The sequence below is a fragment of the Mesoplodon mirus genome (assembly GCF_964341445.2).
Source record: "Mesoplodon mirus genome assembly, chromosome: 7".
NCBI lineage: Eukaryota > Metazoa > Chordata > Mammalia > Artiodactyla > Ziphiidae > Mesoplodon > Mesoplodon mirus.
The window spans coordinates 110,831,989-110,846,291 of NC_138983.1; the positions used below are offsets into that span (position 1 = coordinate 110,831,989).

General features: G+C 37.3%; 1 protein-coding gene and 1 long non-coding RNA gene across 4 annotated transcripts in view; one reads left to right on the forward strand and one right to left on the reverse strand.

Moving 5' to 3' along the window:
• Positions 1 to 14,303, forward strand: part of LOC309807169 — a 170,720-nt gene that overhangs the window by 32,485 nt on the left and 123,932 nt on the right. The gene's annotated exons all lie outside the window — the stretch shown is intronic.
• MMP7 (matrix metallopeptidase 7) lies at positions 726 to 12,688 on the reverse strand. 3 transcript variants are annotated; one of them, XM_082628172.1, is made up of 5 exons: positions 12,343 to 12,688; positions 12,109 to 12,257; positions 10,654 to 10,782; positions 3,065 to 3,226; positions 726 to 891 (listed from the first exon to the last, which is right to left on the reverse strand). In XM_082628172.1, the coding sequence occupies exons 1-5, from the start codon at positions 12,492 to 12,494 to the stop codon at positions 863 to 865; spliced, it is 621 nt and encodes a 206-aa protein (XP_082484298.1). In that variant the 5' UTR covers positions 12,495 to 12,688; the 3' UTR covers positions 726 to 862. The 3 variants fall into 3 exon arrangements, with proteins under 3 accessions (XP_082484298.1, XP_082484297.1, XP_082484299.1); XM_082628171.1 differs by lacking the exon at positions 726 to 891 and having other exon boundaries at positions 2,911 to 3,226; XM_082628173.1 differs by lacking the exons at positions 726 to 891; positions 3,065 to 3,226 and adding an exon at positions 9,696 to 10,120.

Below are 14,303 nucleotides of genomic sequence, written 5' to 3' on the forward strand. Positions count from 1 at the left end.
GGGTAAAGGATTTGAAGGGTGAGGATAATATCCAATTTGAGTTTAGTTCAATTTCATTGTCCTTGTGCAGTGTAAAATCTCACCGTTGATGCACATCTTCAGCAGTGTCAACAATCTCACAAAAGCCTTGTAGGACTGGTTTGGAGAAAGTAAAAAATAAGGGGGTGAGATTGATATTTGGGTTGTGATGGGGCAGAGGAAAGGGAACACAGAGCAACTGTGGTCGGAGAGATGCCATGAAGTCAGTTCAGGGGCAGGAACTTGGTGCCAGAAGGGACTATGAGATTGTAAATCCCTGGGAATTCACACACATTTTGTGGGAAGATTTGGACTTCCCAGAATACTCAGAGTGAGGGATTGGACCAAAGGATTAGGGGAACTTAAGGTACCTTTGGGTTATACTATCTTGGTTTATACTATACTGTACTGTACTATACTATACTATACTATACTATACCTTACCCAACTGTTGATAGGGTGAGGTGCAGCTGAAGTCCCAAAATAATGTGGTGGGGTTATTTAATTCTTTTTTCTCATCTTAGTCTGATTTCATTGTATCTTCTCTTGCCACAGAAACAGTACTTCCAAATAGAAATCATTTTACCATGGAATAAAAATTTTATTTATCTATGTATTTAACATTTATTGACATCCACCAAGTGCATGTTGCTTGAGGAGAGTCATAGATGAGTAAGACATAGTAATGTCATAATAGGGTTTATTCCCGGAGGGGGAGAGAGATGTACAAAACCAACCACAATACAAGGATGGAGGCAGTAAGGGGTAAATGGAGTGCAACAACAGTGTTCTTTAATTCTGGTTGGGAACAACTATATAGAATCCAATGAATGAATCTGTGTTTCTAATTTTTTCTTGAATCATTTCTCTTTCCTGTAAAGAGACAAAATAGGAACATTCTGACAATGTATAAAGCATATTAAAAAAATCCTAAGACTATAAAAACACAAGAAATGTCACAGTATGTACAGTTCATCATTCATCCAGCCCAGTTTCTGTGCCTGGGACAACGGTTCTGAAGAACAACCTCCAAAGACTAAAAAGACAACACTGTATGGAGTGTAGTTCCCTGGGTGGTCAGATATCTTTGCACCCTGTCTTTTCACTCTCTCATTTTACCAGCCATGTGATCTTGGGTAAGTTATTACTTAGCTTCTCTTCATGTTAGATTACCAGCCTATAAAATGAGGACAGTAACAACTCATTGGATTGTTGAATTAAATAAGCTATTGCACATGAAATGCCTGGTACACTATAAAAATTTGATGCATTTTAGCTATTATTTTTATTATTCTGAAAGGAACATTGGGAATTTTATATCCATGAGTTTAAGCACATTCTTTTGAATTTATATTTTCTGCTCACAAGAAGTGTCTTGTATTAATAAACTACCTACATTAAAAACCTATGTAATTTAATCTTACTTTCATTTGTCCAGAAGCTACCTCTTTCCAACTTTGACTAGAGGCACTTCACTGTCTAATACTTAAGGATTTAATGCACTAATCCATCTTCTTTATGTTAAATCTAATCAGTCTGCCAAAGAACATTTTTCAGGCCCTTTCTAATTTTCTTAAGGTTCAAAGATAGTTACACATGCCATAGAGTATTCTGTAAGTTCCATAGTTTTATATAAGGGGAGGTACTATTTTCTGTTTTGTTGATGTTGACTTTACCAAAAATTGTCAGTGATTCATGAACTTTTTTGGACACAAGCAGCTCCTTAAGTCAGAACTTTGTGGTACAGTTAATGGTACTTTCCAAAACGTGTTCTCTGAAATGCTATTCTGAGAAGCCTCAATGGGTGTGCCACAAAAAGGATTATAATTTGGGAAGCGCTGAGTTAAATGACAGTTTGTTAGATCCTTTTTAACATCCTGTGCACTTTAAATACAGTATAGGTAGTGGTTTTTGAACTTGTTTCTCCAAAGCATCTTTTTTTGGGGAATTGTCTGGTAGGACCAGTGTTCTGGGAACACAGTTTGGGAGATGCTAATTGATAGTAAGTTATAGGTTCAACTGATAGCTTAAATCCATTATCCTACAGGAGTAATTTCCCCCTGAGGACATTACATTATTTATTATGTGGAAGCACTTTCATTGCTCTTCTGAACATTCAGAGACTCTTATGTTATCTTTTTGCTGAATATTCTTATCATCCTTGTAATTTGCCGGAAAGGTTTAATTATGTCTGTGTACTTAAAGATATCATTCTGTATGTATTTTCTTTTCCAAATTGCTTTCAGAAGCATACTAAGTAATGATAAGCTGAAATATGAAGTAGAAAGAATGTGAAATCATGCAGCCCTGGCTTGGAATCTTTGTTCAGGAACTCAGCAGCCTCTTGTCCTTGGACGATTTATTTAGCTTCTTTGATTCTTACTATTCTCATCTTTATCTAGAGACATGGCTTTTTATCCTTGTCCTTTGATTTCTTTCTCACATTACTCTTTCTGACTTGATCAAGCAAATACAAATCAGTTTATTCTTTTAAATTGAATTTAGAACTTGATTAAAACAAAAAAAGTGTAGCTTGGGACATGGTATATTCATACCCGTCATGACCAGCAATTATAAGTCACTGTCTATGGTTAACCCATTTCCCTATGCATATATACAGGCAGGAAAATTTGGGTAACTTTTAAGCACCTAGGGCCAAACCCTTGGGAGCGGGAAGCTACGGTGGAAGGTGTTATGTTCCTCTGTCCGCCCCTATGGGGGAGGCTCCCTAAAGTATTTGAACCAAGCAAGAAAGAAGAGTGAGTGGCAGCTTATAAAAAAGTTTGAGAGCATCATTTTCATGATTTCACCAAATGATTCTGTATTACTGAAAACTTAAAATCAGTATCCTCATAGTATAAAATAGCATGATTAAATTTCAAGTATCTAATGTCTCAAATTTCTCCCCTCAATAGGCTTTTAGTTAAAAAAGTTCCAGTGTGTTTTTCCAAGTAAATACCTGTTTCCCAGCCTTTCTCATTCAAGCCTACCCAAAGAAGGCAATGTCTTAAGGAGACATTGGAAATATGGAAATCGTAAATATTACCATATAATTTCTGAATTCCATTGATATCATCCTGTGAAAGTTTGAAATTCTTGGAATCACCTTCTCCATAAGTTGGATACATCACAGCATTAGGATCAGATGAATGATCCAGACCCAAGGAATGGCCAACTTCATGAGTTGCAGCATACAGGAAATTAATTCCTGCAACAAAAGAGACATACAATAACTGTAAAAAATAACTATATATATAATAAAATCAAAATAGATAATAATAAAAATAAAATAACTATAAAATACCTAACCGTTTAAATTCTCCATAGTTTGCTTATTTGTTTCCAGGCCTTCACAAGGGCAGAAGGTTTAGAAGAGGAATCAGAATAGTAGTGCTTTCCTCAATACATAAGGCAAATGCTAACAGCCATGAAAGGGGAAATCAACAGTAACACAGTCATAGTAGGGGACTTTAACACCTCACTTTCACCAATGGACAGATCATCCAAAATGAAAATAAATAAGGAAACACAAGCTTTCAATGATACATTAAACAAGATGTACTTAATTGATATTTATAGGACATTCCATCCAAAAAAAACCAGAATACACTTTCTTCTCAAGTGTGCCTGGAACATTCTCTAGGATAAATCATATCTTGGGTCACAAATCAAGCCTTGGTAAATTTAAGAAAATTGAAATCAGCAAGTATCATTTCCAACCACAACATTATGAGACTAGATATCAATTACAGGAAAAAAAAATCTGTAAAAAATACAAACACATGGAGGCTAAACAATACACTACTAAATAACCAAGAGGTCACTGAAGAAATCAAAGAGGAAATTAAAAAATACCTAGAAACATATGACAGTGAAAACACGATGACCCAGAACCTATGGGATGGAGCAAAAGCAGTTCTAAGAGGGAAGTTTATAGCAACACAATCCTACCTCAAGAAACAAGAAACATCTCAAATAAACAACATAACCTTACACCTAAAGCAATTAGAGAAAGAAGAACAAAAAAACCCCCCAAAGTTAGCAGAAGGAAAGAAATCATAAAGATCAGATCAGAAATAAATGAAAAAGAAATGAAGGAAACAATAGCAAAGATCAATAAAACTAAAAGCTGGTTCTTTGAGAGATAAACAAAATTGATAAACCATGAGCCAGACTCATCAAGAAAAAAGGGAAGACTCAAATCAACAGAATTAGAAGTGAAAAAGGAGAGGGAACAACTGACACTGCAGAAATACAAAGGATCATGAGAGATTACTACAAGCAACTCTATGCCAATACAGTGGACAACCTGGAAGAAATGGACAAATTCTTAGAAAAGCACAACCTTCTGAGACTGAACCAGGAAGAAATAGAAAATATAAGCAGACCAATCACAAGCACTGAAATTGAAATTGTGATTAAAAATCTTCCAACAAACAACAGCTCAGGACCAGATGGCTTCACAGGCAAATTCTATCAAACATTTAGAGAAGAGCTAACACCTATCCTTCTCAAACTCTTCCAAAATATAGCAGAGGGAGGAACACTCCTAAACTCATTCTAAGAGGCCACCATCACCCTGATACCAAAACCAGACAAAGATGCCACAAAAAAAGAATACTACAGGCCAATATCTCTGATGAACATAGATGCAAAAATCCTCAACAAAATACTAGCAAACAGAATCCAACAGCACATTAAAAGTATCATACACCATGATCAAGTGGGGTTTATCCCAGGAATGCAAGGATTCTTCAATATACTCAAATCAATCAGTGAGATACACCATATTAACAAACTGAAGAATAAAAACCACATGATCATCTCAATAGATGCAGGAAAAGCTTTTGACAAAATTCAACACCCATTTATGATAAAAACCCTCCAGAAAGTAGTCATAGAGGGAACTTATGTCAACATAATAAAGGCCATATATGACAAACCCACAGCCAACATCGTTCTCAATGGTGAAAAACGGAACCCATTTCCACTAAGATCAGGAAGAAGACAAAGTTGCCCACTCTCACCACTATTATTCAACATAGTTTTGGAAGTTTAAGCCACAGCAATCAGAGAAGAAAAAGAAATAAAAAGAATCCAAATTGGAAAAGGAGTAAAACTGTCACTGTTTGCAGATGACATAATACTATACATAGAGAATCCTAAAGATGCTACCAGAAAACTACTAACACTAATCAATGAATTTGGTAGAGTAGTAGGATACAAAATTAATGCACAGAAATCTCTTGCATTCCTATACACTAATGATGAAAAAACATAATACTATACATAGAGAATCCTAAAGATGCTACCAGAAAACTACTAACACTAATCAATGAATTTGGTAGAGTAGTAGGATACAAAATTAATGCACAGAAATCTCTTGCATTCCTATACACTAATGATGAAAAATCTGAAAGAGAAATTGAGGAAACACTCCCATTTACCACTGCAACAAAAAGAATAAAATATCTAGGAATAAACCTACCTAAGGAGACAAAAGACCTGTATGCAGAAAACTATAGAACCCTTACGAAAGAAATTAAAGAGAATACAAACAGACGGAGGGATATACCATGTTCTTGGATTGGAAGAATCAACATTGTGAAAATGACTATACCACCCAAAGCAATCTACAGATTCAATGCAATCCCTATCAAATTACCAAAAGCATTTTCCCCAGAATTAGAACAAATAATTTCACATTTGTACAGAAAGACAAAAGACCCCGAATAGCGAAAGCAATATTTAGAAAGAAAAATGGAGCTGGAGAAATCAGGCTACCTGACTTCAGACTACACTACAAAGCTACAGTGATCAAGACAGTATGGTACTGGCACAAAAACAGAAATATAGACCAATGGAACAGGATAGAAAGCTCAGAGATAAACCCACACACCTATGGTCACCTTGTCTTTGACAAAGCAGGTAAGAACATACAACGGAGAAAAGACAGCCTCTTCAATAAGTGGTGCTGGGAAAACTGGACAACTATATGTAAAAGAATGGAATTAGAACACTCCATAACACCATACACAAAAATAAACTCCAAATGTATTAAAGACCTAAATGTAAGGCCAGACACTATAAAACTCTTAGAGGAAATCATAGGCATAACACTGGATGACATACATCACAGCAAGATCCTTTTTGACCCACCTCCTAGAGGAATGGAAATAAAATCAAAAAGAAACAAATTAGACCTAATGAAACTTAAAATCTTTTGCACAGCAAAGGAAACCATAAACAAGATGAAAAGACAACCCTCAGAATGGGAGAAAATATTTGCAAATGAAGCAACTGACAAAAGATTAATCTCCAAAATATACAAGCAGCTCATGCAGCTCAATATCAAAAAATCAAACAACCCAGTCCAAAAATGGGCAGAAGACCTAAACAGATATTTCTCCAAGGAAGATATACAGATTGCCAACAAACACATGAAAGGATGTTCAACATCACTAATCATTAGAGAAATGCAAATCAAAACTACAGTGAGGTATCACCTCACACTGGTCAGAATGGCCATCATCAAAATATCTAGAAACAATAAATGCTAGGGAGGGTGTGGAGAAAAGGGAACCCTCTTGCACTGTTGGTGGGAATGTAAATTGATACAGCCACTATGGAGAACACTATGGAGGTTCCTTAAACCACTAAAAATAGAACTACCATACGACTTAGCAGTCCCACTGCTGGGCATATGCCCAGAGAGAGCCATAATTCAAAAAGAATCATGTACCCAATATTCATTGCAGCACTCTTTACAGTAGCCAGGACATGGAAGCAACCTAAGTGTCCATTGACAGATGAATGGGTAAGAAGTTGTGGCACTTATATACAATGGAATATTACTCAGCCATAAAAAAGAAATGAAATTGAGTTATTTGTAGCGAGGTGGATGGACCTATAGTCTGTCATACAGAATGAAATAAGTCATAAAGAGAAAAACAAGTACAGTATGCTAACACATATGTATGGAATCTTAAAAAAAAAGGGGGGGTCTTAAGAACCTTGGAGTAGGACAGGAATAAAGATGCAGACATAGAGAATGGACTTGAGGACATGGGGAGGGGCAAGGGTAACCTGGGATGAAGTGAGAGAGTGGCATGGACATATATACCCTACCAAATGTAAAATAGGTAGCTATTGGAAAGCAGCCACATTAGCACAGGGAGATCAGCTCGGTGCTTTGTAACCACCTAGAGGGGTGAGATAGGGAGGGTAGGAGGGAGACGCAAGAGGGAGGAGATATGGGGTTATATGTATGTGTATAGGTGATTCACTTTGTTATACTGCAGAAAGTAGCACACCATTGTAAAGCAATTATACTCCAATAAAGATAATAAAAAAATGCAGATGTGGTACATTTATATGATGGAATACTACTCAGCCATAAAAAAGAATGAAATAATGCCATTTGCAGCAACATGGATGGACCTGAGATATCATACTAAGTGAAATAAAAAAAAGACAAATGCCATCTGATATCACTTTTATGTGGAATCTAAAATATGACACAAATGAACATATCTACGAAACAAAAACAGACTCACAGACATTGAGAGCAGACTCCTGGTTGCCAAGGGCGTGGGGGTGTGGGAGGGAAGGATTGGGAGTTTGGGATTAGCAGATGCAAAACATTATATATAGAATGGATAAACAGCAAGGTCCTACTGTAAAGCACAGGGAACTCTATTCAATATCCTGGGATAAACCATAATGGAAAAGTATATGAAAAAGAATATGTGTATAACTGAATGACTTTGCAGTACAGCAGAAATTAACACAACACTGTAAATCAACTATACTTCAATAAAGTTTAAAAAAAAAGAATAGTAGTGCTTTAATCTCATCACTTTTTTTTTAATATAATGTTTTTCTGCCTATTTGCTTCTTATGTAATCACTCAGATAGCAGTATTCAGTAGAGGAAAGCAAAGGCTTATAAGTATTGTATAAAGACCTGGTTTTGAAACCCAGCTCTGCTACTTACTAGCTGGACAACTTTGGACAAATTAATGGGTATTTCTGAGTCTCAGTTCCTCTTTTGTTAAATGGAGATAATAATTCCTACCTTGTTGATTTGTCATAATGAGTTTCCCAATATCTGGAAAATAATAATGGCTATTCAATAAATGATAGTGACTTTGAATAGCAGGAGAGAGAAATTTGGCTTTGAGAAAGCACAACCATAAGGCAGGAACTCCAGGCGATGCTGGGATTTGCTTTTGATTTGTTAAAGTGTATTATGTATGTGCTCTCTCTCCCTCAGACTCATAAAAACGCTTTGCAAATAAGGGGGAAGGTGTGAGTGTGTTTGAGTGGCCAGAGTTCTAATTGTGGTGCATTAGATTGAAGGAAGCTGTCTTTAGCTTACCTTGAGTGGGAAGAAGGAAGAATGAAAAAGGTATGCAAGATGTGAAACAGAAGCAGTGTCATAATTTTACATAGGTTAGATTTTCACAGCAAGGCATCACTGTAGTGGTGAATTCCTATTGCCAAACACAAGTACTCATTTCACTTTCAGGGCCAGTAGCCAGTAGCCACTTAAAAAAAAAATGTACAGTAGAGAAAGGACAGCCTCTTCAATAAGTGGTGCTGGGAAAACTGGACAGGTACATGTAAAAGTATGAGATTAGATCACTCCCTAACTCCATACAGAAAAATAAGCTCAAAATGGATTAAAGACCTAAATGTAAGGCCATAAACTATCAAACTCTTAGAGGAAAACATAGGCAGCACACTCTATGACATAAATTACAGCAAGATCCTTTTTGACCCACCTCCTAGAGAAATGGAAATAAAAACAAAAAGAAACAAATGGGACCTAATGAAACTTCAAAGCTTTTGCACAGCAAAGGAAACCATAAACAATATGAAAAGACAACCCTCAGAATGGGAGAAAATATTTGCCAATGTAGCAACTGACAAAGGATTAATCTCCAAAATTTACAAGCAGCTCATGCAGCTCAATAACAAAAAACCAAACAACCCAATCCAAAAATGGGCAGAAGACCTAAATAGAAATTTCTCCAAAGAAGATATACAGATTGCCAACAAACACATGAAAGAATGCTCAACATCATTAATCATTAGAGAAATGCAAATCAAAACTACCATGAGATATCATCTCACACCAGTCAGAATGGCTATCATCAAAAAATCTAGAAACAATAAATGCTGGAGAGGGTGTGGAGAAAAGGGAACACTCTTGCACTGCTGGTGGGAATGTGAATTGGTTCAGCCACTATGGAGAACAGTGTGGAGGTTCCTTAAAAAACTACAAATAGAACTACCCTATGACCCAGCAATCCCACTACTGGGCATATACCCTGAGAAAACCATAATTCAAAGAGTCATGTACCAAAATGTTCATTGCAGCTCTATTTACAATAGCCAGGAGATGGAAACAACCTAAGTGTCCATCATAGGATGAATGGATAAAGAAGATGTGGCACATATATACAATGGAATATTACTCAGCCATAAAAAGAAATGAAATTGAGCTATTTGTAATGAGGTGGATGGACCTAGAGTCTGTCATACAGAGTGAAGTAAGTCAGAAAGAGAAAGACAAATACTGTATGCTAACACATATTTATGGAATTTAAGAAAAAAAATGTCATGAAGAACCTAGGGGTAAGACAGGGATAAAGACACAGACCTACTAGAGAATGGACTTGAGGATATGGGGAGGGGGAAGGGTAAACTGACAAAGTGAGAGAGTGGCATGGACATATATACACTACCAAACGTAAAATAGCTAGTGGGAAGCAGCCGCATAGCACAGGGAGATAACTCGGTGGTTTGTGACCACCTAGAGGGGTGGGATAGGGAGGGTGGGAGGGAGGGAGACGTAAGAGGGAAGAGATATGGGAACATATGTATATGTATAACTGATTCACTTTGTTATAAAGCAGAAACTAACACACCATTGTAAAGCAATTTTACTCCAATAAAGATGTAAAAAAAAAAAAACCATTGTCTCCAATTAGGATTATTTATCTAGAGCTTCTCTTCATTAGTTTTCTGTTTTGTCTGTGTTCTTCTACTTTGTAAAGTGATGAATACGATGGGCTGGGTTATGGTGTGGGTTCTTTCTGAAAAACAGTGAATAATATCAGAACTGTATATACTTCTCAAATATCATAGTCTCTGCTCCTCTTTCACCTTCAATTAAAAAACTTATTTTGGGGATATATATAAAAGAGCTATAAGTTACTGAATTATTAATATATACCAAGCACTGTGCTAAGCACTGCATAAGCATTATCTCATTTAATTCCAACAAGAATCCTGTGAGGTAGGAATTATTTATAGTCCCATTTCATAGATAAGGAAACTGAGGCTCAGAGAAGTTAAATAACTTGCCCAAAGATACAAAGTGAGTAATTGGTAGAGGTACAGCAAATTGAACTCACCATTTTTTGACTCTGTAGCCTGAGTATCTATCTTCTATATATGGAGCATTATGAGCATATTAAATGCAATAATGCATTTAAAGCACAGAGGTGGCAGTTAGCAAGTACTCAATAACTATTATTAATTGCTTTCAATTGTCAAAGATAGTTAAGATCTAAAAATTCAGGATTTTTAAAAGGATATGTAGTGGAAGAGACTTGGGATGCTGTACCTATACTGCTACCATCAGTCCAGCGTTCATCCTCATCAAAGTGAGCATCTCCTCCCAGGCCTGGCCCAGGTGCAAAGGCATGAGCCAGTGTGTTTCCTGGCCCATCAAATGGGTAGGGGTCCCCGTGAGCTGAAAGAAAAAAAGGTAATTGCCTTTAGTGACTGAATTTATCTCCAGTCATTTCATCTTTTAGTTTACAGTGCATGATTATTGAGGTTAGAAAGATTAGTTCAAGCAGTCAGCTGCATACACAGGGTGGTTTGGGTGTTTATTTGTCACAGGGACTTTTTCTTTCACAGAACCACTGCTCATCCCTGATAACCACCACATGTTGAAAGCTTACTGATGTGGACTTTAAATACATTCACATCCTACTTATGGTGGCGTCTAAGTGTTATAGTTGATCATTTTCCTTAGCTGGATGGTGGCAGAGTAGACCATGAGTTTGAGTACTGGATTCAGCAGGTAATTGCATACCATTTAATATACATTTTCTTAAAAACCCAACTTTTTCTTTGTGGGTGTAGTAGACAGTCTCTTGAAGAACTGTGCTCAAGGTGTCTTAAAATAGATTTTGATAGTGCTTTTATTTGTGATGCAGAGACATTTATTTTCAAATTGGTGTCAGGCCATATCCAGTTTATCCAGTTCTTGAAAAACATAGAGTGCCATGATCCGTGCTTTTCTGTAAGGTTTTCTTCAGTCTTGTTGATATTGTGGTTGAAGCTCAAATTTCAGCTAAATTCACAGCACCCAGGAAGTTTAACATTAAAACAGGCCAAAAAGACCAACATTTTCCTCTAAATTTGCACCATGAAACACCAGCAGTTAATAGCAGTTCATGTATATGGGTTATAGCTCCTTAAGCCCTTTAATATGAAAATTCTCTATTTTCTGCTTTTTACTACATGAAGGGTGTTGGCAATAAGCCACAGGGACTGTTCACTTGTTGGAGACCACTTCAGGCCTTTGGAAGTTGTAACCTCTTCTTTTGGTTTAATGTTGATGTTAGTTAGATATATTTTAAACTGTCCCATAAATATATATGTATATCATGATTCATGTTACAAAACAGAGGTTGGCAAACATTTTCTGTAAAGGACCAGATGTATAGGCTTGAAGACCTCTGTCGGAATTGCTATAGTCTGCCATTGTAGCCCCAAAGAACTCATAGACAATAGGTAAATGAAGGACCATGGCTGTGTTCTAATAACTATTTACAGATTTGGCTCATGGGCCATAGTCTGCCATCTTCTGCTATAAAAAGTGGCTCTAGTTAATGGACTAGAAAAAGTGTAAGACCATTGATCTTTAATGAGATGATCTATCTATCTATCTATCATCTATCATATATCTATATCTCTTTAAAGATTTTAAATCCCAGAAAGAGGAAGGCACTGATATAAACAACAAGCAAAATAGCACACAGGATCAGCCTGCAGGAATCTTCCTTACCTCCTCTTGCAAAGCCAATCATGATATCAGCAATTCCCCAGCTAACTCTCTTGAAGCTCAGTGGGATCTCTTTGCTCCACACGTTGAAGGCCTTTGCCACTAATTGATTCACTATGACATGTGGTAAGTCTCGAGTATATGACATGATCCTGGTAGAAAACAAGAAAACAATGTTTGACCTTTTAGGAAATAGGCTTTACTGTTTTTGCTAAAATGAGCCAAAGCAAAACTAACCTGTAGGTGACTACTTTGGAAGTCCATTTTGGGCGATCTGGGAATAGGGAATATTCTGCAACATCTGGCACTCCACATCTGGGCTTCCGCATGATTTCTATAATATGGGAGCTTAATGTTCCAGTTATAGGCAGGCGAAAGAATTTTTGCATCTGCTTGAGTTCGACATCTAAACTATTGGGGTCCCTTGTTTTTGAGTCAGATGGATAAAATCTCTTCAGATAGTCCTATTGGAAAGAGAGTAATTGATCTATAATTCTTGTTTATTGTCTTCTTTTAGCTCAGAAGTCTGTACATCTTTGCCTCTGACTCCTGTGGACCCAAATAGTAGTGTGAAGGCAGAATACTTACATAGTAACCAAGTAAAACAAGAGTGCATTAATGAAAAGAAAACTTAATATTGATGATGAAGCACTGCCATTTCATTTCATGAGCAAAAGAGTCCCTCCATTTTTCTTTTATCCCATTAAATGTTTTGAAGAAAAACACACTGTATACTTTATAAAACATAGACTTGTGTGTAATAGCCAATCAGGAAGAGTGCTCAGTGTGCCCTCAAGGGGCACAGCTGAGACCTCCCCTTGGCATCAGAGACCCTATGGGGAGATCCAAAGTCACCCAGCCCTTTCTAAAATTCTCTGGAGATCAGGTCCCAGCTGAGGTTAAATGTCTTAACATTTTAGTCCTGGGAAAGGTTATTATGACATTATTTTGTTTTACATACATATTCTCCAGGTGAAGAAATCAGAACTCTTAGTAACTAAATGATTTGCCCTGGGGTCACATGTTAAGTTGGTAGCAGAACTGACTCTGAGTTTCTTGACTGCCAGGCCAGTGCTTTTTCCATGGCTAACTCCTTAGTAAAACCCTCTTTGTGAGACTGCAGGATAAAGCAGGTCTCTCAGGTGTATTCCATGGGCAATTGGGTCCCTGGGAATTTCTTTTTTTTTTTTTTTTCGGTACGCGGGCCTCTCACTGTTGTGGCCTCTCCCATTGCAGAGCACAGGCTCCGGACACGCAGGCTCAGCGGCCATGGCTCACGGGCCTAGCCGCTCTGTGGCATGTGGGATCTTCCCGGACTGGGGCACGAACCCGTGTCCCCTGCATCGGCAGGCGGATTCTCAACCACTGCGCCACCAGGGAAGCCTGCTGGGAATTTCTTAAAGGACACTAGTGAATGGGTATAAGGATGGCAGTCCAGCAGCCTAAATAGGAAAAAATAGAAAGTGAATGAAATAACAACAGCAGCAAAGGACTTTCATTAAGCACTTACTAGTGCCAGGGACTATACCAGGAGCTTTACATTACTTATCTCATTTAAACCTCATAACCACCCTGTGAAGTAAGGTATGGCATTATTTTCCTATTTCACATTTGAAGAATCATGGCTCAGAAGAGTGAAATAAGTTGCACGAGGTCACCCCATGAGTAACCAAAGGAGCTGGTATTTGAACTTTTGTTCTGATTCCAAAGCCCATTTCATCAGAAAAATGTAAAGTGTTACATAATGTGTGATAATATCTTTGAAATGATTTAAACATTGGCTCACTCATTTGCAATCTAATTTGGAGTAGGTGGTAATGTTTACTTGTCTGAGAACCGCTTAGGAGTATGCGCTTTATGTAAGTAACCTTAGCAATATTGTGCTCTGTCTTCCTGTTACCAATGACTATTTCATTCAATACAACAAACACTTATTGTTCACCCATGATAATTAGCAATTAATCCCTGATTTAAAAACAAATAGCTCATTTTTTTCCCTTCCAGAGCTACAGGCTTTACAAAGACACCCTTTGTAAGAAATCTCTCTGCATCCTTAAGATGAATTTTCCTGCCTTCCTTTAAACCTAGAGGACCTCCCTCTGGTTTATTGGCAACGTGCACCGTGGGTAAAGGGACTCAATACTCTTGCAAGTGTACTCCTTCTGTAGAGTCCATTAGGTGGACCCATATGAAATTGC

Excerpts from the sequence above, each read along its gene's own strand:
- MMP7 (XM_082628171.1), bottom strand. The coding sequence starts at position 12,494 with ATGCAAAAATTCTTTCGCCTGCCTATAACTGGAACATTAAGCTCCCAT. Across the intron at positions 12,258-12,342 it reads TCCAAAGTAGTCACCTACAG|GATCATGTCATATACTCGAG; the intron begins GTTAGTTTTGCT and ends GTTTTCTACCAG. Across the intron at positions 10,783-12,108 it reads GATTGGCTTTGCAAGAGGAG|CTCACGGGGACCCCTACCCA; the intron begins GTAAGGAAGATT and ends TTTTTCTTTCAG.